Source organism: Planococcus citri, chromosome 2 (genome assembly GCF_950023065.1).
Source record: "Planococcus citri chromosome 2, ihPlaCitr1.1, whole genome shotgun sequence".
NCBI classification, from domain to species: domain Eukaryota; kingdom Metazoa; phylum Arthropoda; class Insecta; order Hemiptera; family Pseudococcidae; genus Planococcus; species Planococcus citri.
In genome coordinates this window covers 26,033,118-26,059,407 of record NC_088678.1, presented here as the reverse complement: position 1 = coordinate 26,059,407, position 26,290 = coordinate 26,033,118, and the positions used below count along the sequence as shown (strand labels likewise).

Here is a 26,290-nt window from a genome sequence, read left to right as displayed (position 1 = left end):
ACACTTCCTGTAAATGCAAAATGAAAAATGAATTTGAAAGTGTCTTATCTTATCACGAAAATATTTGATCAAAATAATTCTAAATCTATGTCTTTCAAGTGCACTAAACTTGAAAATTATAACTAAATCTCATCGAAAGTCAATGCATACTGAATTCAAATACAGCTATGGATGTCAAAATCGTGCATTTTTTGACAATGTTATTCATATTCAACCCGGTTACTTCATCAGATACATCACAGGTGAGCAAAAAAATCGATATGTACGTAGAGCCATTTCAAAATACTGTGAATTCAAAGCATACCTTACCTACTCATAATTGCAACCCATTTTAAATTTGCGCATTCGAATTTGCAACATTTTGCATTTATTCAACTTTTCAGATATCTATCCACTTTTCAATCAATTTTTCATTCATAATTTTTACCCAAATTTGTTTTCAGCTCTTTTTATAAGTAAATTTGGCAAAAATGTATTCAATCGCGAGTTTTGTCTATTTTTTATATAGGTACCACCCAACTCAACGATCAGAAGTTCATTAGGTATAACTTCCCTCCTCTTCTTGATCGACGTTTCCGCTCTAGATTTTCAAGACAGGCGACACGTAAACTTGAGTCATTTTTCGAGGCACTCGATTGGTCCAAATTTTCAGTTTGCTTTTAGCCATCCATCGGTCACCCTGTACATCAAATTCAAAGAAATTTCATTCACTACCTATACCTAACCTATATCTTGCACAATTGAAATTATTACCAATCAATGCAATTTTAAATTTGTCAACATTCGAACAAGATGTGGGGCAATTTGTGAACCTATACGCAAAAAATATTCATAATAATTATGCTCTTATTAATACCATTTATGCTATTTAACTATCATTTTTTTTCTAGATTAAAAATGACGAAGAAAATTTGGAAGAAATCCATCCTGAAAATGGACCTGATGAGTACAAAAATGCGACTATTCTATCACAAGTTGATAACATGATAATGAATGGCGCGAAAATGGACATAGCAGATTACAAACATCGCTTTTCAATGCAGCTTTACGATAACTTGTTTGAAGTAATTCAGCTGAGAGGAAATACAAGCAAACAAATTTCTAAAATGATATATGATATTGAAACCTTGTTTTATTCTATTAGAAAATTACTAGCGAAGGAAAACAATCCGGTAAGCATTAAAAATTTATCGAAAAATACTTGATACGTATACATACACTTGTAATAATAATGCATTGTAAAATATTACAATTGACAAAGTTTAAAATTATCAACATAAAAAAATAGAACTTTCATGATCATCAATTCATCATACTTCTTAAAAATATCCATCCTTCATGAATTTCAACACCAACGTAAGCCCGCCATAAGCGTTCTCCATTGTTCTGCACTTCCTTCAACACGTCAAAAAAAATGTTCCTCAAATTCTGCAATCATCTCCTTTCTATTATTCTATCAATTAGATAAAATACTTATCTATACGTTTAAAGAGTTTTGAAATCGGAATATAAGAAGAAACTTTTTCAACCCAAGGCTGGAGAATGATTAAAACCTTTTACATCACACCTAGTCAATTTTATAACGATTTCGTTTTACCTAAAAATGCAACTACTCGTAAATTATGAACGTTTGTAGGAAACACTAGACGATTTATTCCTTTCAATGGAGAATGAAGAGCTAATAAAAGAACTGAAAAAATCGCTAAAACAACTGAAAACGCTGAAATTCAAATTATACGCAATCAATAAAGGTCACATCAAATCATTGATACATGATGGTGTATCGGAAGCCATAAAACAATTTTCTTCCACAGAAGTAGGTACCTGTAAAAGTGAGTGAATTATTGTAATTTATTTTAGAGAGGCTGGGGATATAAAGGATTTGATTTTGAACAGAGAGAAAAATGAATCCACTTACATGTTCAGTCAAAAGTAATGATTCTCAAAACAGAGCACAAATTTTAATAATACTTACCTACTTAATGGGAATGTGATTGTAATGAATTAAAATTGGAGCAAGGAAGAATGTAGATTACTGATACTTTGACCAAAACATCTTAATACTTGTGTTTTGTTTTAATTTTAATGAAAAGTAGATACTTCAATACGAATTACGTACTCGTATCATGTACATTTTACTTGACTCAGATGAGCTGGAATAAAGACGTAAATGAAGAAGAACCGTTGCTGAAATTGGATATTGATCAGGAGTGTGACGAATTGGAGAAGCTTCGCAGATTTTCCCTAATGGTACAAGATGAATTGAAAGAAATGCCAAGATCGAATAATGGTATCTCAGAAGATAACATGCAGTCGGTGAGTAAAATCAAAAAATTCGTGTAAGTACAAGGATGTCATAGGTACATATGTAGGCAGCTGGGTAGTAAAAGTTTCGAGTTTTTAGTTGAAAATTCCGCGATTAAGTAATAAAATTATTCAATTAAAAAGAAAGTCCTGTAAAAAATAGTCTCAAGGAGAGCCACAACGTCGTGGCCCACAGCCTCTTCCATTTCGAAGCTTCTTGAATATAAGTACCTACGTATATTTTTTCATGATTTTCAGGAATCCAATTCACGAAACGCATTACCCGAAAGTGCAATTGTGCCAGTCTGGCTTCTCCATGAAAGAGACATCGAAGAGATTCAACTCAAGTACTTAACGTGGACGTCAGTATTCCAGCAGACCGATAAAGAGGTAGTGAATATCATGAAAAAAGAGATTACGAAAAGTGGATACTCAATACCATTCTTCTGCAAAATTTTAGCAGAATATTACAATTTGACCACTAAATTATTGGAGTGTGCGTCGCAAGAAAATCCGGAATGCGATAAAATGGTAACCGCAATAATGGATCTCCAACATTTTGAAGATATGGTTCAAATTATGACTACAATTGGGCTAGTAAATGTCTAACAATCAACAGGTCGTTGTGTTGATGAGGCACAAATAGCACCCTCTTGCCCAACCCCTAAGTATCTCTCTACATAGGCAAGAAGGAACCTTGAGATTTGGGAATATGTTTCAAATTTTACTCTCTACTCACCTCTATAAATTTCAGTCGATGTTTTAACAATCAACAGGTCGTTGTGTTGACGAGGCACAAATAGCACCCAATCATTCTCGCCCAATCACTATCTCTCTACAAAGGCAAGAAGGAACCTTGACATTTTTTGGGAATATATTTGTCAGATTTTACTCTCTAATCACCTCCATGAATTTGAGAGTGCACTACGACAGTGTTGGCATTTAAAACATGAAATAAAATGTACTCAAGTCGATTTTTCTTTTTTTTTTTACTTTACATTGTAAATTTTAAGACAGTCGTGAATTTATAAGCAATTCTCATTTAATCTATTGAAAAATGCAATATTCTGACTTCTTCAGCACTTTTTTGATTTTCAGCACCACTTAAACGGGTGTAAGACTTTTTCCGTACACAGGAGTACAATACGTCATGTAGAACTTCCATAATTACACACTATGTATTCGTGCAAAAATCTTTTCGAAAACACAATACTTTGAGCACGATCGATGATTGCCAATATGAGACTCTTTGCTCAACAAAACATACGGTGGAAAACAAAACTCTGAGGGGAAAATTATACACCAATTTTATTCTACAGTTAGGTATCTGTGGTGACAGATTTAACGATTCAGTTTTAATAAAAATGATTTATTAACTTTGTTTAACACAACATACTTTAAAACACTTTTAAATACACTTTTAAAATATTTATAAGTTGAAACAGAAATGTTTCTTATAAGTTATTCCAATGAAGCTTGGAAGAGAACTGAATACTGTTACTAGGTTTGCATGAGCTTATAATATACTAAAATACTAGTACCTAATAACAGTGTCTTTATGTAAAATAACATACAAGTAGATATATGAGATGATAAAAGAGTTCTTATGGAAATTACATCACCTTTAGTGAATAAAATTTCTTGATGTCTCTTGTCATAGGTAGTATTTTTTTGTTTTTCATAATGTTTGATATATAGGTATGTAAGGCCTGATAATTTTTTCTCTCATTTTAATTATTTCTTTCAATTTGTCCATTCTATCCTTGTTTTCTCCTGTAGGTATGTCCAGGGCATTGTCGAAAGGAAGATTAGGTTCTCTTCCGAACACAAGGAAGTAAGGTGATAGCCGGCTAAAGCTAGATACTGGGGTTATATTGTAACAAAAAATTATATATTTCAATAATTTAACCCAGTTCTTTTTGTTTTCGTTTATATAAAATGACAAAATGCTTATTATTGTTGAATTGAATTTTTCAGTTCCCCCTTGACTTTGGGGTGAATATGTGGAACTGAAAACCAGCTTTATGTCGTACGTTTTACAAAAATCTTTAAAATTTTCATTTTGAAAGTGGGTACCATTGTCACAGGAGATCTTCCTTGGGCAACCGTACGTGCATATAATTTGCATTATGAAATTTATAACATTTTCAGAATTTGCACTGTTAACTGCAGTAGCAAATGCATACTTGGTGGCTCTACAGGTGCCAACTAGAATATGTGTTTTATTTTCACTTTTAGTGAATGGGCCAAGAAAGTCTATTTCAAGGTGAAGTAGCAGGTCACATTCATCAATTGGGGCTATGAAAGTCCTTCCCCTTTTAAGAGTTGACATGGTTCGCAACTCTTTGATGTAATGCTCAATATCTAATGTGAGGCCAATCCAATGATTTTTTTCTAAAATCTGTTTAGTTGTTCTTATTTATAGATGTCATCCCTCCTCCAGTGAGTGGGTCTAACATAGCTTTGATTTTTTGAATTATTTATCTTATTTGGGGGGAGGGGGGTGAGAATTTATAACTGACCTAATTTCTTTAAGCCTAAGAGTAATAATCTGGGTTCAGTAGAAAAATGATATAAATTTTTCCATGAGAGTGTATGTTCCAAAAAAATTTTCTTGAGTTAAAAAAATGCTCTTAATTATCTAGTCTATGTCTGTTAAGAGTAATGTCATACTTGTGTTGTACAGGGATCAATTATTGTTTTTGTTATAGTTTTCATTGTTTTAATTCGTTGTCTGTTACATTGTCATTTTTGACAGTTAATTTGTTTGGATAGTTATGTCTATGCATATACGATGAAAAAGCAAATAAACTAATTACAATAGTTGTAATACATAGAAGAAAAATTGAAAAAAATGAGTAGGTTCATAATTTTACCAATTTGATACTTTTTTACCATAGTTGTGATGTGATACTCTGGATTTGGATTTCTTGAATTTTCCCAAGTCCAAGTGATGTTTGAAGATTACGGTTTTTTTTTTCAAGTTCAGGGTTGTAAGGTAATTTATGTCAGTAAATTACGGCGGTATTTTACCGTATTTTACGGTATTTTACCAAAAGTTTATTACTGTATTTTACCGTAAATTACCAAAAAGCATTTTTTTGCCACATTATTTGAAAGTTGAAAGGATGAATCAACAGCTGAAGATGATTGGCATCAAAATTCACAATTAATTTGCATCAATGCTAATGATAATTGATACATGCTACATATAAACAGGAAAATATCTTGAAAATTACCAAACAATTGCCAGAAAATTATTCACAATTGGTCAAAAATCAGAAAAAATTGCATCAAATCGTGAAAACATGTTGAAATGTCATTAAAATGTACTTCAAAATCATTAAATTTTGGTTATTTCAATCATTTTATTTAAAATAACCAAATTGGTCAATTTTTTATTTTTTGACAATGTTGAATGATTTTAAATTTTAATTTTAATCCATGCATGGTTATTGGTTATACAATTAATTTTTTTTCCCCCATTGGCATTGGCCATCTTTCATCACTTTTTAGTTTTTACTTTTTAGTAATTTTCAGTAACTTCAATGTTTTTCAATTTCAAGTGTTGATAATGTAATTTTTAATTTTAACCCTTTTATAGTTTCATATTGTTTTCAAATTTCAAGCAGAAAATTATTGAAATTTCCACCCATTACATAATAATACAATAAATTTGTATGTTTGAACTTTTGAAGGTTTGAAGTTTGAACACTATAAGTTCATTATATTCAAATTGGTAAAATACGGTAAAATACCGTATTTTACCGTATTTTACCGCCGTATTTTACCAGCGAATAAATTACGGTAATTTAACAACCCTGTTCAAGTTTCTTAAGTCCAAGTGTTGCTCAATTTTTTTTGAATTTTTTCAAGTCCAAATGTTTTTTAAGAAAGTCCATTTTTTTGAAATTTTATAAGTCCAGGTGTTGATTGAAAAGTTTGGGTGTTGTTTGAGAAGTCTGGATGTTGTTTGACAAGTCCAGGTGTTGTTCGAATAGTCCGGGCGCCATTTTGTGGTGACAGATTTAACGATTCAGTTTTAATAAAAATGATTTATTAACTTTGTTTAACACAACATACTTTAAAACACTTTTAAATACACTTTTAAAATATTTATAAGTTGAAACAGAAATGTTTCTTATAAGTTATTCCAATGAAGCTTGGAAGAGAACTGAATACTGTTACTAGGTTTGCATGAGCTTATATACTAAAATACTAGTACCTAATAACAGTGTCTTTATGTAAAATAACATACAAGTAGATATATGTGTGGGCGCATACGGAAAGGGACCTACCGACCAAAACATAAATTTTACAGGAGAGCCGTTTAAAGTTTTGCGCGCAGTTATTTCTCTTGTTGTTACTGTAAGATTACGTAGGGGTATTCCAACTTCGAAGGTCCTACACTTTACCACACACTCACACACGCCCTCCAATGACTTCTACCGGTCAGATTATGCACTGCATTCAAGTTTTTTCGATTATGAATTCTGTCATGGTTCACTTAGAAGCGAAAAATTTCGATGAAATAGGAGTTATTGGCGGGTTTGGGAGGTTCCATTCGATTCTCTAAGAGTTCCTACAACAATTTCAGGAAAAAAAAAATTTTTCATTTTTTGGTCGGTAGGTCCCTTTCCGTACGCGCCCTCACATATGAGATGATAAAAGAGTTCTTATGGAAATTAACATACAGTAGAAGTATGAGATGATAAAAGAGTTCTTATGGAAAATAACATACAAATAGATATAAGAGTTCTTATGGTAAATAACATACAAGTAGATGTATGAGATGATAAAGGAGTTATTATGGAAAATAACATACAGGTAGAGATATGATGATAAAGGAGTTCTTATGGAAAATAACATACAGGTAGAGATATGATGATAAAGGAGTTCTTATGGAAAATAACATACAGGTAGATATATGATGATAAATGAGTTCTTATGGAAAATAACATACAAATAGATATATGAGAGGATAAATGAGTTCTTATGGAAAATAACATGAAAGAGAATATATTGGTGAAAATTAAGGTAGACTGTGTCATGATGACCTATATTGTTTAACTAGGTAAATTTTATAATGTAGGTTATATAATCTGTCACTACAGTATCCTAAAAAAAGAATCATTTCTCACTGAAAATTAATTTTTCATTTATTGAAAACTTGCTAACTGAACTGTAATCATCCAATACACTTCCTGTAAACGCAAAATGAAAAATGAATTTTCAAAGTGTCTTATCTTATCACGAAAATATTTGATCAAAATAAATCTAAATCTATGTCTTTCAAATGCACCAAACTTTAAAATTATGAATCTCATCGAAAGTCAATGCATACTGAATTCAAATACAGCTATGGTTGTCAAGATTGTGCATTTTTTGATAGTGTTATTCATATTTCACACGGTTACTTCAACGGATACATCACAGGTGAGCAAAAAAAAAAATCAATAAATTGAGCCATTTCAAAATACTACGAATTCAGAACGTAGCTTACCTACCCATTGTACAACTCATTTTAAATTTGCGCATTCGAAATTGCAAAATTTTGCATTTATTTAACTTTTCACACATTTATCCCATTTTCAATCAACTTTTCATTCACGTTTTTTTCAAATTTGTTTTCAGCTGTTTTTATCAGTAATTTTGGCAAAAAATTTATCCAATCGCGAGTATTGTTCATTTTTCAATACGTACCACCCAACTCACTGATCAAAAATTCATTAGGTGGCACGCAATCTAAAATTTCAGTTCGCTAAGCCATTCTTTGGTCACCATGTACATCAAATTCGAACAAATATTACCTAACCTACATCTCGCACAATCGAAATTATTACCAATCAATGCAATTTTGAATTCGTTAAACATAAGGGCAGATAAGGACCGGATATGAGGCAGCCTATGAGCCTACTCAAAAAACTTTCATAACATGCTCTTATATAATCATTTATGTTATTAACATAGGTATTCTTTTTCTAGATTAAAAATCTCGAAGAAAATTTGGAAACAATCGAAAATGGACTCGATGTGTACGGAAATGCGACTATTCTATCAATAGTAGAAAACCTGGAAATGGAAGGCGCAAAAATGGACATAAGAAATTACAAAAATCTCCTTTCAATTCAGCTTTACAATGACCTGATTGAAATAATTCAGCTGAGAGGAAATACAACCAGACAAATTTCTAAAATGATATATGATACTGAAACCTTGCTTAATTCCATTAAAAAATCACTAGCAAAGGAAAACAATCCGGTGAGCATTAAATATTTTTCGAAAAATATGTACTTGATAAGTACGTACCTATACATTCGTAATAATAATGCATTGTAAAATTACAATTGACGAAGATTAAAATTATCAACATGAAAAATTTGAACTTTCAAGATCATATTATCCTTCTTCAAAATATCAATCGCCTTCATGAATTTTGACACCAACGTAAGCCCGTAAGCATTCACCATTGTTCATCTCATCTACACTATCTTCAACTCGTCAAAAAAAATGTTCCTCAAATTATGCAATTATCTCCTTTCTATTATTCTATCAGTTAGATAAAATACTTATCTACGTTGAAAGAGTTTTGAAATCAAAATATACGTAAGATGAAACTTTTTCAATCTGAGCCCCAAAATGTTTTAAATTTTTAACATCACATCAAGTAAATTTTATAACGATTTCTTCTTACCTACAAATACAACTAAATTATATGAACGTCTGTAGGAAACACTGGACGATTTATTCCTTTCGATGGAGAATGAAGGGCTAATAAAACAATTGGAAAAATCAATAAATCAACTGAAAACACTGAAATCAAAATTATACGCAATCAATAAAGATCACACCAAATCATTGAAGTATAATGGTGTATCGAAAGCCCTACAACAATTTTCACATGACGATTCCACAGAAGTACCTGTACAAGTGAGTGAATACTTCTAATTTATTTTAGAGGATTTGATCTTGAACACTGAGAGATAAAAATCCACTTACTTGCAAGTTTAAAAGTATTAGGTAATGATTTTCAAAACTGAATACCTATTTTAATTACTTAGTGGGGAGTGATTAAGAATTAAAAATTAAAATTACAGCAAGGAGGAATGTCGATTACTGATTCTTTGAACAAAATATCGTATATTTGTGTTTTGTTCTAATTATAATGAAAAGTAGGTACTTCAATACGAATCATCATGTATATTTTACTTGACTCAGGTGAGCTGGAATGAAGATGTGAATGATGAAGAACCGTTGGTGAAATTGGATATTGATCTGGAGTGTGACGAATTGGAGAAACTTCGCAGATTCTCCTTAATGGTACAAGATGAACTGAAAGAAATGCCGAGATCGAATAATGGTATCCCAGAAGATAACATGCATTCGGTGAGTAATCACAATACTTCGTGCATCAATCTTCTAATTGGAAATAAATTAAAAATAAAAAGATCAAAAAATTTCAGTTTTGACTAAAAAATAAAAATTCATGCGAATTGAAGAAAACAAAAAATATTTACAAGGGAGGTTCCCCAGGTTATATGCACCGATTTCAATGATTCTTGCACCATTGGATAGAGGACATCGAACATAGTCAACCACAACATTTTCAGCTGCTGAAGTTTATATTTCAGCCTTCCAGGACGATTTTCCGATTTTCACATTGCAATTTTGAAAAAATCGAAAAAATTGCCCTGAAAGGCTGAAATATCAACTTCAGCAGCTGAAAATTTCACCGTGACTAGTCTCATCATACGTATTGAAATGCCCAAATGAAATGTGAGATTTCGGTATGCGACCTGCGCCGAATATTTTTGGCCAATTTTTCAAAATTTCCATGTGAAAATCGAAAAATTACCCTGGAAGCCTAAAATATCAACTTCAGCAGCTGAAAATTTCACCGTGGGCTAGTCTCATCGTATTAAAATGCTCAGATAATATGGAAGGTTTCGGTATGCGACCTCCACTGACCATTTTTGCCGAATTTTTCAAAATTTCTATATTATAATCAAAAATCACCCTGGAAGCGTGAAATACATATGTGTACCGATATTTCAAAAGGGCCCATTCGGTCGGTGCCGAGAAGGGTGTAGATTTTATTTTTAAAAAATTGGCACAATCTTCCAAAGTTTTCCAATTGATCTAAACGGCGCGCGAATGTGAAGCTTTCATGGACAGCTTCACACTCAAACACTGTTGAGATCCACCGGAGAACACTGGAAATTTATTTTGATTTTTGAAAAATAAAATCTATACCCTTCTCGGCACTGACCAAATGGGTCCTTTTGAAATATCGGTACACATATTAACTTCAGCAGCTGAAAATTTTGTGGTTGACTATGATGTTCGATGTCCTTTATCCAATGGTCCAAGAATCATTGAAATCGGTGCATGTCACCTGGGGCACCTTCCTTGTTAGGTAGGTAGCTGGGTAGTAATAGTTTCGAGTTTTTGACTGAAAATTCGGCGATTAAATATCTTTGCAATTATTCAATTAAAAAGTGCTGTAAGAAAATAGCTTCAACTGAGCCACAACATCGTTGCCCACAGCTTCTTCCATTTCGAAGCTCCTTGAATATACGTAAAGTCCTCATATTTTTTCATGATTTTCAGGAATCCAATTCACGAAACCCATTACCAGAAAGTGCAACCGTACCACTCTGGCTTCTCCACGAAAGAGACATCGAAGAGATTCGACTCAAGTACATAACATGGACGTCAATATTCCAGCAGCATGATAAAGAGGAATTGAACATCATGAAAAAAGGGATTAGGAAAAGAGGATACTCAATACCATTCTTCTGCAAAATTTTAGCAGAATATTACAACTTAACCACTAAATTATTGGAGTGTACGTCGCAAGATGACTCCGAATGCGAGAAAATGCTAGTCGCAATAATGCAACACCAACATTATCAAGATATCGTTCAAATTATGACCTCAATTGGACAACTCGATATCTAACAATCAACAGGTCGTCGTGTTGACGAGGCACATACAGCACCCAATCATTCTCGCCCAACCCCTATCTCTCTACAAAGGCAAGAAGGAACCTTGAGATTTGGGAATATGCTTCAGATTTTACTCCCTACTCACCTCTATAAATTTGAGAGTGTTTCGGCCACCACGGCAGAGTTCCCATTATAAACGTGAAATAAAATGTACTCGAATCGTTTTTTTTTTTACTGTATACTGCAAATTTTAAGACAGACGTGAATTTATAAGCAATTTTTATTAAATTTATTGAAAAATACAGTATTTTGACTTTTTTTAAAGCAATTTTTTGACTTTCAGCGCCGCTTAAAGGGGCGTAGGACTTTTTCTATATTATATTCACGAGTACAATATGTCATGTAGAACTTGCATAATTATACACTCATATGTAAACATACAAAAACCTTTTCGAAAACACAATACTTTGGGCACGATCGATGATTGCCAATATGAGACTCTTTGCTCAAGAAAACATATTATGGTGGAAAACGCTGAGGGGAAAATTATATACCAATTTTATTCTACAGTTATTCTAAAAAAATAATCATTTCCCACTGAAAATTAATTTTTTATTCATCGAAAACTTGCTAACTGAACTGTAATCATCCAACACACTTCCTGTAAATGCAAAATGAAAAATGAATTTCCAAGTATCTTATCTTATCATGCAAATATTTGATCAAAATAAATCAAAATCGATGTCTTTCAAATGCACTAAACTTGAAAATTATAAATCTCAATCGAAATTCAATGCTTACTGAATTTAAATACAGCTATGGATGTCAAGATCGTGTATTTTTTGGCAGTTTCATTCATATTTTACTCGGTTACTTCATCAGATACATCACAGGTGAGCAAAAAAAAATTGATAAATAGATTATTACGAATTCAAAACGTACCTTACCTACCCATATTGCAACCCATGAGCAACTTTTCAGTAATTTATCCACTTTTCGACCCGTTTTTCATTCACATTTATTTTTCAAATTTGTTCTCAGCTCTTTTTATTAGTAAATTTGACAAAAATTTATTCAATCGCGAGTTTTGTTCATTTTTTTTACGTATTACCACCCAACTCAATGATCAAAAATTTATTAGAAAAATTCATTAGGTGTAACTTCCCTCCTCTCTTTGATCGACGTTTCCCCTTTAAATTTTCAACACAGGCGACACGTCAATTTGAATTATTTTTCGAGGCACTCGATTGATCCAAATTTTCGGTTTGTTTTTAGCCATTCATCGGTCCTCCTGCACATCAAATCCGAACAAATTTTATTCACTACCTAACCTACATCTTGCATAATTGAAATTATTACCAATCAATGCAATTTTGAATTCGTTAAAACATTGGGACATGATATGGGGGCAGCCTATGAGCCTATGAAACAAAAAAGAAACATTCATAATTATGATCTTATTAATATCATTTATTCTATTTTTTTCTAGATAAAAAATGTCAAAGAAAATTTGGAAAAAATCGATACCGAAAATGGACTCGATGAGTACGAAAATGCGACTATTCTATCAAGAGTAGAAAACCTAGTAAAGAAAGGCGCGAAAATCGACATAAGAAATTACAAACTTATCCTTTCAATTCAGCTTTACAATGGCCTGACTGAAATAATTGATCTGAGAGGAACTGCAAGCAGACAAATTTCTAAAATGATATATATGCTATTGACACCTTGAATTATTGGATTAGAAAATCACTAGCGAAGGAAAACGATCCGGTAAGCACTGAACATTTTCCGAAAAATACTTGATAAGTACCTATACACTCGTAATAATAATGCATTGTAAAATATTACAATTAACAAAGTTTAAAACTATTAACATGAGAAAAAATGAACTTTCAAGATCATCATCCTTCCCAAAAAACAGGGTTGTTGTGATCCGGATCATGATCCGGATCACATTTGAGTGATCTGTATCCGTGATCCGGATCATTTTCTGCAGTAGGAATCGTGATCCGTGATCCGGATCATTATTCCAGAAGGATTCGTGATCTATGATCCAATTCAAAATTTTCCGTAGATCATTTTTTCACGGATCCTTTTTTTTTCACCAGTAATGCTGCATTTCTGCATGTTTTTGCTTTGAAAATTCGATTTTATTAATAATTAATGGAGTTGAACTCAATTTGTTGGATATTGATGTAGGTAAAATCGACGTAATGTCATTGGTTTTTCGCTAGGATGCCTAGTTTTTGATTTTTTGACAAAAAACCGCAAGTAAAACTTTTTGAAAATTATTTTTTGAAAAATTTGCATTTTGCACACTGTGTTTCATGAAAGTCAATCTGGAGGCGAAAGGAAGCGTCCTACGAAAAAATTACACATGATCAAAATTGTAGAGAATTAAATTTCCAATCGACATGATCTCATTAGTTTTTCTCTAGGATACTTAGTTTTTGATTTATTGACAAAAAACTAAAATTTTTTGAAATGTAAAAATTTCATTTTTCAATTTCTGCAAATTTTCAAGCTGACAAGGGAACCCTCCCACATGATAATCTCTGATTTGAATGAAACTTGGACAGGTGGAAAGAGGACCTCGAAAAACCCCCATCCCTAAATTTTCAGCTGCTGAAGTTGATTTTTCTATTTTTGGCGATGGTGTGAAGTTTTGTGTATTTTTTATACTTTTTCTCATGTTATGTGTCAAAAAATTCGATTTCTGATGATAATTCCAGATTTGACCGACGGTAGTACTTATCGATTAGGTATCAAGCAGAGACCCTTTGGCCAAAATTTCAGCTGCTGAAATTCATGTGGTGGGGAGAAACGGCCATTTTTTGAATTCATTCATAACATGGGAAAAAACAGTAAAAAATCTTGTTTCCTGAACGGATGGCCGGATTTGGTATTCAGCAGAGACTGTTTGACCAAAATTTGAGCCCTTGAAGTTCATTAGAAGAGCTTAATTGACTCATTTTTCAAATTTTTCAATGGCATTTAGAAACCAGCAATTGGGCAAAAAATTCGATTTCTGATGATAATTCCAGATCCGGCCGGCGGTAGTATTAGTCAATTAGGTATCAAGGATAGACCCTTTGACCAAAATTTCAGCTGCTGAAGTTCATGCAGTGGGGAGAAACGGCCATTTTTCGAATTTACAGAACAACTTTACCTGTGTACACAAAACTTCAAACGCTCGTCAAAAATCAAAAAATCAACTTCAGCAGCTGAAAATTGGGGGATGGGGGTTTTTTGAGGTCCTCTTTCCACCAGTCTAAGTTTGATTCAAATCGGAGATTATCATGTGGGAGGGTTCCCTTGTGAGGCTGACTTTTTCCCACCCCTGTATAATGTGTTATTGCAAATTTTTTGAAAATAAAATGGAGACTATTTCGTTTTTTCACGTTTTTGTTCAATCTTCAATTTAAAAAAAACAATTTAGTACCTAGTACAATTTCCTTGAAATGATCCGAAAAACGATCCGTGAAATTTGATCCGGATCACTTTTTTCTGGAGTGATTCGTGATTCGTGATCCGGATCACAATTTCCTGGAAGATCTTTGATCCGTGATCCGGATCACAAATTTCTCAATGATTCGTGATCCGTGATTCGGATCAAATTTCCGTGATCCGCAACAACCCTGCCAAAAAATATCGATCCTTCATGAATTTCGACATCAACCTAAGCTCGTATAAGCGTCTCCATTATTCTACACTTAACTGTACTTCCTCCAACTCGTCAAAAAATTTTCCTGAAATTCTGCAATTCTCTCCTTTCTTTTATTCTATCAGTTAGATATAAAATACCTACATTGTAAGAGTTTTGAAATCAGAATATAAGAAGAAACTTTTTCAATTCAAGGCAGGAAAATGTTTTACCTATATTATGAACGTTTGTAGGAAACACTGGACGATTTATTCCTTTCGATGGAGAATGAAGGGCTAATAAAAGAACGGGAAAAATCGCTGAATCAACTGCAAACCCTGAAACTGAAATAAAATTATACAAAATCAATAGAATTATCGGCAAATCATTGTTTCATCATAAAAATGATGTATCAACAGCTCTAGAACAATTTTCGCATGACGACTCTGCGGAAGTACCTGAACAAGTGAGTGAATAATTTTAATTTATTTCAGAAAGGCTGGCCGGGGACAAAGGATTTGATTTTGAACAGAGAGAAAAATAAAAAATCCACATACATAAATGTTCACTTGTTCAGTCAAAAGTAATGATTCTCAAAACAGAGTACAAATTTTAATAATACTTACTTAATGGGGATGTGATTGTAATAAATTAAAATTGCAGCAAGGAGGGTTGTCGATTACTAATTCTTTGAACAAAACATCTTATTTGTGTGTTAGATGAGCTGGAATAAAGACGTAAATGATGAAGAACCTTTGCTGAAATTGGATATTGATCAAGAGTGTGACGAATTGGAGAAACTTCGCAGATTTTCCTTAATGGTACAAGATGAACTGAAAGAAATGCCAAGATTGAATAACAGTATCTCAGAAGATAACATGCAGTCTGTGAGTAAAATCAAATAATTCGTGTAAGTACAGGGATGCCATGGGTAGGTAGCTGGGTGGTAGGTCTAGGTACCTCTACCCTACCTAGCTACCGACTAAAGCAAAAGTTTCGAGTTACTGACTGAAAATTCCGCAATTAAATAATAAAATTATCCGATTAAAAAGTTCTGTAAAAAAAAAAAGTAGTCTCAAGTGAGCCACGACACGATGTTGTTGCCCACAGATTCTTCCATTTTGAAGCTCCTTGAATATGGCGTATAAGTTATTTTTTCTCAATTTTCAGGAATCCAATTCACGAAACTCATTACCCGAAAGTGCAATCGTACCAGTCTGGCTTCTCAATGAAAGAGACATCGAAGAGATTCAACTCACGTACATAAAGTGGACGTCGTTACTCCAGCAGACCGATAAGGGGCCATTGAATATCATGAAAAAAGAGATTACGAAAAGAGGATACTCGATAATATTCTTCTGCAAAATTTTAGCAGAATATTTCAACTTCACCACTAAAGTACTACAGTGTACGTCGCAAGATGAAGACTCCGAATGCGAAAAAATGCTAATGGAAATAATGAATCACCAACATGGTCAAGATGTCGTTCAAATTTTGGCTGCAATTGGACTAATCGATAATGAACAAGCCGATGCGTTGACGATTCACAAATAACACCCAAAGTTCCACTTGAGTACTTACCTCGAGATACAGGGTTTCTAACGATCAGATTTCATCCTCGCCCAACCAGTATCTCTCTACAAAGACAAGAAGGAAGCTAGATATTTGAGAATATTTTTCAGATTTAATTACTCTCTACTCACATCCATGAGATTATTTCAACCACCTCCACAGTGTTGCCATTTTAAACTTGAAATAAACATAGGTACCAATTTTATTCTACAATATTTCTAGAAAAATAATCATTTCTCACTGAAAATCAATTTTTCATTTATCGAAAACTTGCTAACTGAACTGTAATCATCCAACACACTTCCTGTAAATGCAAAATGAAAACTGAATTTCCAAGTATCTTATCTTATCACGCAAATATTTGATCAAAATAAATCTAAATCGATGTCTTTCAAATGCACTAAACTTGAAAAATTATAAATCTCAATCGAAATTCAATGCTTACTGAATTTAAATACCTACAGCTATGGATGTCAAGATCGTGCATTTTTTGGCAGTTTCATTCATATTTCACTCGGTTACTTCATCAGATACATCACAGGTGCGTAAAAAAATCAATTAAATAGAGCCATTTCAAAATACTACGAATTCAAAACGTACCTTACCTACCCATATTGCAACCCATGTGCAACTTTTCAGTAATTCATCCACTTTTCAATCAATTATTCATTTACATTTTTTTTCAAATTTGTTCTCAGCTCTTTTTATTAGTAAATTTAACAAAAATTTATTCAATCGCGAGTTTTGTTCATTTTTTTATGTACCATCCCAACTCAATGATCAAAAATTCATTAGAAAAAGACATTAGGTGCAACTTCCCTCCTCTCTTTGATCAACGTTTCTTGTCTAGATTTTCAAGACACTCTCTAAATTTGAAGTTTCAAATATTCAAATTTAGAGAGCAGGCGACACGTAAATTTGAATTATTTTTGGAGGCACTCGATTGATCCAAATTTTCAGTTTGTTTTTAGTCATTCATCGGTCCTGCTGCTCATCAAATTCGAAAAAATTTTATTCACTACCTAACTTACATCTTGCACAATTGAAATAATAACCAATCAATCTTATTAATATCATTATTTATCCTATTTTTTTCTAGATAAAAAATGTCAAAGAAAATTTGGAAAAAATCGATACCGAAAATGGACTCGATGAGTACGAAAATGCGACAATTCTATCAAAAGTAGAAAACCTGGAAATGAAAGGCGCAAAAATGGACATAAGAGATTACAAACTTCACCTTTCAATTCAGCTTTACAATGACCTGGCTGAAATAATTGAGCAGAGAGGAAATGCAAGCAGGCAAATTTCTAAAATTATATATGCTATTGACTCGTCGATTTATTGGATTAGAAAATCACTAGTAAAGGAAAACAATCCGGTAAGCATCGAACATTTTTTGAAAAATATTTGATAAGTATACACTCGTAATAATAATGCATTGTAAAATATTACAATTGACGAAGTTTAAAATTATTAACATGAGAAAAAATGAACTTTCAAGATTATCATCCTTCCCAAAAAAATATCCATCCTTCATGAACATCGACACGAACGTAAGCCCTTAACTCGTAAGCATTCTCCATTGTTCTATACACATCGATCTACACTTCCTTCAACTCGTCAAAAAAAAAATGTTCCTCAAATTCTACAATTCTCTCATTTCTATTATTTTATCAGTTAGATAAAACACCTACATTGTAAGAGTTTTGAAATCAGAATACTATAAGAAGAAACTTTTTCAATCCAAGGTTGGAAAATGTTTTAAATCTTTTACACCACACCTAGTATAACGATTTCTTTATCAATTTACTTCGTACAAATAAAAAATTATGAACATTTGTAGGAAGCACTGGACGATTTATTCCTTTCGATGGAGAATGAAGGGCTAATAAAAGAACGGGAAAAATCGCTGAATCAACTGCAAACCCTGAAACTGAAAATATACAAAATCAGTAAACTTATCGCCAAATCATTGTTTTATCATGAAAATGATGTATCAACAGCTCTAGAACAATTTTCGCATGACGATTCCACAGAAGTACCTGTACAAGTGAGTGAATAATTTTAATTTATTTCAGAAAGGCTGGGGACATAGGATTTGATTTTGAACAGAGAGAAAAGTGACAGAGTAACTACAAATTTTAATAAGTACCTACTTCAGGGTGTCTAACAAAATTTCAATATGAAAAAGTAGGACTTTTAGCAGGACTTTCAGCAGGTCATTTTTCGAGCACTTATGGAATTTTTTATGGGGGAGGGGGGAGTCAGAATTTACATTCAAGTTTTTAGCCAAATTTTGTAAGAAAATGTTTGCTTTTTTGATAATTTCAAAATTCAAACACCTTATAATTTTATTTAAACAAAGATGCCCAAAAATATAACGTTTCGCTCCAATTTTTCGTTTAGTTCTCATTCTTATCAATTTTAAAAATTTGATGAATATCACATCATGTTCAATTAAGTAAAATCAAAAACTCGAATTCTTCTATTTCAATTGTGAATATTTTGTATTATTATTTGCTTCAAAATTTTGAAATTCGAATCGAAAATCGGTACTTAAAGAGGTATAAAAACAACTTTTTTAGCGTGATGAATTACTTACAAAAATTTTATTATTTTGCTTCAAAATTTCAAAATTTAAATGATGATTTTTTGGAAAATTTAAAATTGAAAAAAGAAAAGCAAACGAACCCGAGTGAAGCGAGGGCAAATCCCGAGAATTAGTATCTTGAAGGGTATGAAAACGATGTTTCTTATACGATATGATATGAAGAAGTTCATTATTTTTGTTTCAAAATTTTTAAAATCCAAATGATTATTTAAAAAAAGAAGACATCAAACTTGAAAGAGAAAAGCAAACAATCCTGAATAAAGCGAGTCCAAAAGCTTTCAAAAATTTAATCATGTTTTGAGGAGTAAATAAAAATGAAAAATTTCTTCACGAAGAGAGGAGTTTATTTTTCTGATTCAAACTTTGAACATTTCTTGAATTTGAACAAAAAGTTTTTTATGGAGGAAAAGAAGGGGCAAAAGCTTTCAAAAATGTGTAATTCAAAATCTGAAGAAGTCGACAAATGAGCCTTTTTCTACATTTGTTCAAAATTTTGTAAAAAGGGGAAAAATTGAAAATTTGAAAAACTTTTATTGAAAAAAAATTGGACTTTTGGATACTTAGAATTGTTGAAAAGTAGGACTTTAGTAGGACTAATAGGACCAGTAGGCCCTGTTAGACACCTTGGGTAACTTAATGGGGATGTGATTGTAATAAATTATAATTGGAGCAAGAATTCTTTGAATAAAACACTTGTGTTTTGTTTTAATTCTAATGAAAAGTAGATACTTTAATACGAATTACGAAGGTATCATGTACGTTTTACTTGACTTAGATGAGCTGGAATAAAGACGTAAATGATGAAGAACCATTGCTGAAATTGGATATTGATCAGGAGTGTGACGAATTGGAGAAAATTCGCAGATTCTCCGTAATGGTACAAGATGAATTGAAAGAAATGCCAAGGTCGAAAAATGGTATCCCTGAAGATAACATGCAGTCGGTGAGTAAAATCAAATTATTCGTGTAAGTTCAGGGATCCCATGGATAAGTAGGTAGGTAGCTGGGTTGTAGGTTTAGGTTTCTCTACCTAGCTACCGACTAAAGTAAAAGTTTCTAGTTACTGACTGAAAATTCCGCAATTAAATAATAAAATTATCCGTTTAAAAAGTTCTGTAAAAAAAAAAAAAAATAGTCTCAAGTGAGCCACGACACGATATTGTTACCCACAGCTTCTTCCATTTCGAAGCACTTTGAGTACGTGTAAGTTATTTTTTCTTAATTTTTAGGAATCCAAATCACGAAACTCATTACCCGAAAGTGCAATCGTACCAGTCTGGCTTCTCAATGAAAGAGACATCGAAGAGATTCAACTCACGTACATAAAGTGGACGTCGTTACTCCAGCAGACCGATAAGGGTCCATTGAATATCATGAAAAAAGAGATTACAAAAAGAGGATACCCGATAACATTCTTCTGCAAAATTTTAGCAGAATATTACAACTTCACCACTAAAGTATTGGAGTGTGCGTCGCAAGAAGACCCCGAATGCGAAAAAATGGTGGTCAAAATAATGAAACACCAACATCATCAAGATGTCGTAAAAATTATGGCTGCAAGTGGACTACTCGATAATCGACAGGCCGATGTGTTGACGGGGCACAAATAGAACCCAATGTACATAATATACGGACCTTGAATACCTCGAGATATAGGGTTTCTAACGATCAGATTTCATCCTCGCCCAATCACTATCTCTCTATACCTATAAAGACAAGAAGGAACCTGGAGATTTGAGAATATTTTTCAGATTTTACTCTCTAGTCTCTACTCACCTCTATAAATTTGAGAGTGCTCCAGCCACCTCCACAGTGTTTCCATTTTAAACGTGAAATAAACATACCAATTTTATTCTATAATTATTCTAGAAAAATTTTCATTTATCGAAAACTTGCTAACTGAACTGTAATCGTCCAACATACTTCCTGTAAATGCAAAATGAAAACTGATTTTCAAAGTATCTTATCTTATCACGAAAATATTTGATCAAAATAAATCCAAATCTATGTCTTTCAAGTGCACTAAACTTGGAAATTATAAATCTCAATCAAAAGTCAATGCATACTGATGAATTTAAATACAGCTATGGATGCCAAGATCGTGCATTTTTTGACAGTTTTATTCATATTTCACACGGTTACTTCATCAGCTGATACATCACAGGTGAGCAAAAAAAAAAAAATCAATAAATATTGCAAGCTATTTTAAATTTTCCCTTTCAAATTCGCAAAATTTTGCATTTATTCAACTTTTCAGCCATTTATTCACTTTTCAAACAATTTTTCATTCGTAAGGTACGCGTACCTATATTTTTTTCAAATTTGTTCTCAGCTCTTTTTATTATAGGTAAGTATAGTAAGTTTGGCAAAAATTTATCCGATGACGAGTTTTGTTCATTTTTTTCAAGTACCACGCAACTCAATGATAAAAAATAACTCCCCTCTTCTCTTTGATCGACGTTTTCCCTCTCCATTTTCAAAATAGGCGACACGTCAATTTGAATTAATTTTGGAGGCATTCGATTGATCCAAATTTTCAGTTAACTTTTAGCCATTCTTCGGGCACCCTGTATAGGTATACAAATTCGAACAAATTTTATTCACTATACCTACCTACCTAACCTACATTTTGAACAAATGAATTGAATTTTTTTTTGGTTAATTACCAAAATTATATCAACGCGATTTTAAATTCGATAAACATATGGACACAGTAACTATGGGGCAGCTTATGAGCTTATATGTATAAACAAAAATTCATAAATAATGCTCATAATATCATTTCTGATATTAACTATTTAATTTTTTTTTCTAGATTCAAGATGACAAAGAAATTTTGGAAAACATCCATACCGAGAATGGGCTTGAGTACAGAAATGCGACTATGCTATCAACAATAAATGACCTGGTAAAGGAAACCCAAAAAATGAAAATAGCAACTCACAAACATCGCTTTTTAGCTCAGCTTTACACAGACGAGACTGAAATAATTAAGCTGAGAGGAAATACAAGCAAAGAAATTTCTAAAATGATATATGATATTGAAACCTTGTTTTATTCTATTAGAAAATCACTAGCGAAGGAAAAAAATCCGGTAAGCATTAAATATTTTTTGAAAAATACTTGACATTCGTAACAATAATGCATCGTAAAATTACAATTGACCAAGTTTAAAATTATCGTCAACATGAAAAAAATTCAAGTTTCAAGATCATCATCCTTCCTAAAAATATCCATCCCTTGTGAACTTCGACACCAACGTAAGCCCGTAAGCGTTCTCCATTGTTCTACACTTCCTTCACCTCGTCAAAAAAAAATGTTCCTCAAATCTGGTAATTCTCTTCAACCTATATTATTCTATCAATTAGATAAAATACCTACACTGTAAGAGTTTTGAAATCGGAATATAAGAAGAAACTTTTTCAATCTTCACGAGGGCAAAAGCTTTTGAAAATTTATAATTACACTAGGCAACAATTTTTGACTTTTTTCGTGTGTTCGGGTTGAAAATGGGCTTAATCGATAGTTTAGACCCTAAAACAAAAAACAGAGTGGGATTTTTCAATTTGAATTGTTTTTGTGGTCAGGAGAGATGATCAAAGTTTCAAAAATGGCCGTTTTTGCCCTATTTCACGAGTTTCTGGCGACACCAGTAGGTATTGTTTTTCGAAAAAAACCAAGGTCATATTCGGATTCTACGTACTTTTTTAAGTAAACATCTTTACCAGATTTTTGATTTTCGAACATTCAAGCGCATACCGAAGATTTTCGTTTAAAACACGAGATTTGTACAGCACGAGAGCCTCGCCCGCGCGAACACGGTTCCGCGCCACGATTACATCGTGGAGTAACGCCAGCGTCGCGCGCTCCGAGTTTTAAAATATGTTACAAACAAAAATCGTCCGTATGCGCTTGAAACTTCGAAAATCGAAAATCCGGGAAAGATGTTTACTTAAAAAAGTGCGTAGAATCCGAATATGACCTTGGTTTTTTTCGAAAAACAATACTGGTGTCGCCAGAAACTCGTGAAATAGGGCAAAAACGGCCATTTTTGAAACTTTGATCATCTCTCCTGACCACAAAAACAATTCAAATTGAAAAATCCCACTCTGTTTTTTGTTTTAGGGTCTAAACTATCGATTAAGCCCATTTTCAACCCGAACACAAGCATGCCGTTGCCTAGTGTTATTAAAAACATGAATACAGCATTACAAGGCTGGAAAATGTTTTAAATCTTTTACTTCATCCTACAAATACAAATTATTAACGTTTGTAGGAAACACTGGATGATTTATTCCTTTCGATGGAGAATGAAGGGTTAATAAAAGAACTGGAAAAATCGCTGAATCAACTGAAAAACCTGAAATGGAAATTATACGCAATCAATAAAGTTATCTCCCGATCATTTAGTCATAATGATGTATCGACAGCCCTTGAACAATTCTCACATGACGATTCCTCAGAAGTACCTGTACAAGTGAGTGAATATAATTGTAATTTATTTTAGAGAGGCTGGGGACGAAGGATTTGATCTTGAACACACAGAGATATAAATCCACTTATCTACATGTTTAAGAGTAATGATTTTTCAAAACAGAGTACGATATTTTAATACCAACTTACGTAATGGGGAGAGATTATATAAATTAAAATTGGAGCAAGGAGGATTGAGGATTACTGAATCTTTGAACAAAACATCTTACCTATTTGTGTTTTGTTTTAATTCTAATGAAAAGTAGATACTTCAATACGAATTACGTAGGTATCATGTACATTTTACTTGACTCAGATGAGCTGGAATAAAGATGTAAATGATGAAGAACCGTTGCTGAAATTAGATATTGATCGGGAGTGTGACGAATTGGAGAAACTTCGCAGATTTTCCTTAATGGTACAAGATGAATTGAAAGAAATGCCAAAATTGAATAATGGTATCTCAGAAGATAACATGCAGTCGGTGAGTAAAATCAAAAGATTCATGTAAATACTGGGATGCCATAGTGTGGGATCTGTGTAGTAGGTAGGTACTTACACCTAGCTACCTACTTAATGCAAAAGTTTCGAGTTTTTGGCTGTAAATTCCGTCAATAAATAATAAAAATTATTCAATCACCTACCCTACATAAAAGGTTCTGTAAGAAACTAGTTTCAAGTGAGCCACAACGTCGTTGCCCACAGCTTCTTTCATTTCGAACCTCCTTCAAATACGTATTAGTTATTTTTTCTTAATTTTCAGGAATCCAATTCACAAAACCCAATATCCGAAAGTGCAACCGTACCACTCTGGTTTCTCCATGAAAGAGACATCGAAGAGATTCAACTGAAGTACTTATCGTGGACGACGTTACTCCAGCAGACCGATAAAGAGGCAGTGAATATACTGAAAAAAGAGATTGCGAAACGAGGATACTCAATAACACTATTCTGCAAAATTTTAGCAGAATATTACAACTTTACCACTAAATTATTGGAGTGTACGTCGCAAGATGACTCCGAATGCGAGGAAATGGTAGTCGCATTAATGAAACATCAACAATGTCAAGATGTCGTTCAAATTTTGGCTGCAATTGGACTACTCGATATCTAACAATGAACAATCAACTGGTCGTTTCGTTTACGAGGCAAAAACAGCACCCAATGTATTGTACATATCGCACCTCGGGAGTAATAAGGTCACATCTCAAAAAAAATTGATTTTGATGTTTTTGCATTTTTGGGGTTTGTATGACCCCCCTCAACCAAAAATTACACTTTGAGATGGGTACATCATCTAGATCTTGTAAAAAACGCAAATGGCCTAACTCAAAATCTCAACAACATTGCAAGTTGTTTGGAGTTATAAGGGCACATCTCAAAAAACTCCTCCTTTTTTGAGCAAATTTTGTACATACTCGTAAAAAGTGTTAACAAATAGTTTTGATTGTTTTAAATGTTTGTCAGTTAGAAATAGTCACAAGGAGTGCATTTTTTATTGGTTTGTACCAAATGGAAAAATTTTTTTAAATTGATCACTTTTCAGAAAAATGAATTTGCACATATCATGAAATTTTAGTTTTTTGAGAAGAACTCAAAAACTAAGCACTTTAGAAAAAAACTAACGACATTATGTCGATTGGAAATTTAATTCTCTACAATTTTGTTGTCATGAAATTTCTTTTGGACGCTTCCTTTCGCCTCCACATCAACTTTAATGAAAGGTTATAACTCAAAATGTTTTCCAAACATTGAAATATTTCCTCTTTAAGATTTTATTTTTCAAAGTGTTCTTATGCTAAATGAAGGTAGGATACCAGATCTTTAAAATGAGGTGCTATTGATTCCTCACAATTAATTATAAGTTGATAAAAATAATGAATCAAGTTTTTAAAAAAAAGAAAATCACCCTCCTGTAAAATTTCACTTTTTTGAGATGTGACCTTATAACTCCCGAGGTGCGATATACAGACCTTGAGTACCTCAAGATACAGGGTTTCTATGTTTCTAACGATCAGATTTCATCCTCGCCCAACCAGTATCTCTCTACAAAGACAAGAAGGAACCTAGAGATTTGAGAATATTTTTCAGATTTTACTCTCTGTTCACCTTTATTAATTTGAGAGTGTTTCAGCCAAGTTCAGCCACCACGACAGTGTTGCCATTGTAAACGTGAAATGAAATGTAATTGAATCGATTTTTTTTTACTTGGACTGTAAATTTCACGACAGTGGTGAATTTAAAAGGAATTTTCTTTGAATTTATTGAAAAATACAGTATTTTGACTTTTTCAGCACTTTTTCGATTTTCAGCACCACTTCAACGGATGTAGGTAAGACTTTTTCTATATTCACCAGTACAATTACAGACGTAATGAAGAACTTGCATATTACGTATCTAATTATACATATCTACATCTTGAATAATTACATACATTCAAAAACCTTTTCGAAAACACAATACTCTGGACACGATCAATGACATGCCAATATGATTTCTTCGACTCCTTTAAAAATTAATATTTGAAAACATGACTTGTTTATTTTCAACTATCCTGAAAAAACAGACTTACCCGTATCCTTCTGAATCACTAAAGAAACAATTTTCTTTCGAAGAAAATATTGAGTCGACTCTCATTTCCATTCACTCTCACAAGCACATAAATTGAGAATTGCAGTATTTTTTTTTTCAAGCACAAATAGAATTGGTTCCAAGGTTCATATTCTATAATTA

General features: G+C 32.7%; 3 protein-coding genes across 7 annotated transcripts; all 3 read left to right on the top strand.

Annotated features, from left to right (window-relative positions):
- The first annotated feature begins 20 nt into the window (after window positions 1–20).
- LOC135835203 (uncharacterized) lies at window positions 21–17,011 on the top strand. Of its 2 annotated transcripts, none has more exons than XM_065349368.1 (5): window positions 21–242; window positions 891–1,172; window positions 1,637–1,816; window positions 15,618–15,785; window positions 16,069–17,011. In XM_065349368.1, the coding sequence occupies exons 1-5, from the start codon at window positions 168–170 to the stop codon at window positions 16,450–16,452; spliced, it is 1,089 nt and encodes a 362-aa protein (XP_065205440.1). In that variant the 5' UTR covers window positions 21–167; the 3' UTR covers window positions 16,453–17,011. The 2 variants fall into 2 exon arrangements, with proteins under 2 accessions (XP_065205440.1, XP_065205441.1); XM_065349369.1 differs by lacking the exons at window positions 15,618–15,785; window positions 16,069–17,011 and adding exons at window positions 2,149–2,316; window positions 2,563–3,278 and having other exon boundaries at window positions 41–242.
- LOC135835199 (uncharacterized) lies at window positions 7,546–11,545 on the top strand. Of its 2 annotated transcripts, XM_065349362.1 has the most exons (5): window positions 7,551–7,740; window positions 8,290–8,565; window positions 9,034–9,234; window positions 9,523–9,690; window positions 10,915–11,544. In XM_065349362.1, the coding sequence occupies exons 1-5, from the start codon at window positions 7,621–7,623 to the stop codon at window positions 11,263–11,265; spliced, it is 1,116 nt and encodes a 371-aa protein (XP_065205434.1). In that variant the 5' UTR covers window positions 7,551–7,620; the 3' UTR covers window positions 11,266–11,544. The 2 variants fall into 2 exon arrangements, with proteins under 2 accessions (XP_065205435.1, XP_065205434.1); XM_065349363.1 differs by lacking the exon at window positions 9,034–9,234 and having other exon boundaries at window positions 7,546–7,740; window positions 10,915–11,545.
- On the top strand, window positions 16,873–25,850 carry LOC135835202 (uncharacterized). 3 transcript variants are annotated; one of them, XR_010556838.1, is made up of 6 exons: window positions 16,873–17,011; window positions 17,570–17,851; window positions 18,317–18,523; window positions 19,860–20,027; window positions 20,314–21,248; window positions 21,900–22,133. XR_010556838.1 is itself a non-coding variant. In XM_065349366.1 (5 exons), exons 1-5 carry the CDS (start codon window positions 21,153–21,155, stop codon window positions 24,669–24,671), a joined length of 1,095 nt encoding a protein of 364 aa, XP_065205438.1. In that variant the 5' UTR covers window positions 20,692–21,152; the 3' UTR covers window positions 24,672–25,850. The 3 variants fall into 3 exon arrangements, 2 of the variants coding, with proteins under 2 accessions (XP_065205438.1, XP_065205439.1); XM_065349366.1 differs by lacking the exons at window positions 16,873–17,011; window positions 17,570–17,851; window positions 18,317–18,523; window positions 19,860–20,027 and adding exons at window positions 23,361–23,561; window positions 23,874–24,041; window positions 24,321–25,850 and having other exon boundaries at window positions 20,692–21,248; window positions 21,900–22,178; XM_065349367.1 differs by lacking the exons at window positions 16,873–17,011; window positions 17,570–17,851; window positions 18,317–18,523; window positions 19,860–20,027; window positions 20,314–21,248 and adding exons at window positions 21,625–21,827; window positions 23,361–23,561; window positions 23,874–24,041; window positions 24,321–25,850 and having other exon boundaries at window positions 21,900–22,178.
- The last annotated feature ends 440 nt before the right edge of the window (window positions 25,851–26,290 follow it).

Coding starts and splice junctions, on each gene's coding strand:
- LOC135835203 (XM_065349368.1), top strand. CDS start 168: ATGGATGTCAAAATCGTGCATTTTTTGACAATGTTATTCATATTCAAC. Junction 1,173..1,636: donor TAGCGAAGGAAAACAATCCG/GTAAGCATTAAA, acceptor GAACGTTTGTAG/GAAACACTAGACGATTTATT. Junction 15,786..16,068: donor CAGAAGATAACATGCAGTCT/GTGAGTAAAATC, acceptor CTCAATTTTCAG/GAATCCAATTCACGAAACTC.
- LOC135835199 (XM_065349362.1), top strand. CDS start 7,621: ATGAATCTCATCGAAAGTCAATGCATACTGAATTCAAATACAGCTATG. Junction 9,235..9,522: donor CCACAGAAGTACCTGTACAA/GTGAGTGAATAC, acceptor TACTTGACTCAG/GTGAGCTGGAATGAAGATGT. Junction 9,691..10,914: donor CAGAAGATAACATGCATTCG/GTGAGTAATCAC, acceptor CATGATTTTCAG/GAATCCAATTCACGAAACCC.
- LOC135835202 (XM_065349366.1), top strand. CDS start 21,153: ATGAATTTAAATACAGCTATGGATGCCAAGATCGTGCATTTTTTGACA. Junction 22,179..23,360: donor TAGCGAAGGAAAAAAATCCG/GTAAGCATTAAA, acceptor TAACGTTTGTAG/GAAACACTGGATGATTTATT. Junction 23,562..23,873: donor CCTCAGAAGTACCTGTACAA/GTGAGTGAATAT, acceptor TACTTGACTCAG/ATGAGCTGGAATAAAGATGT.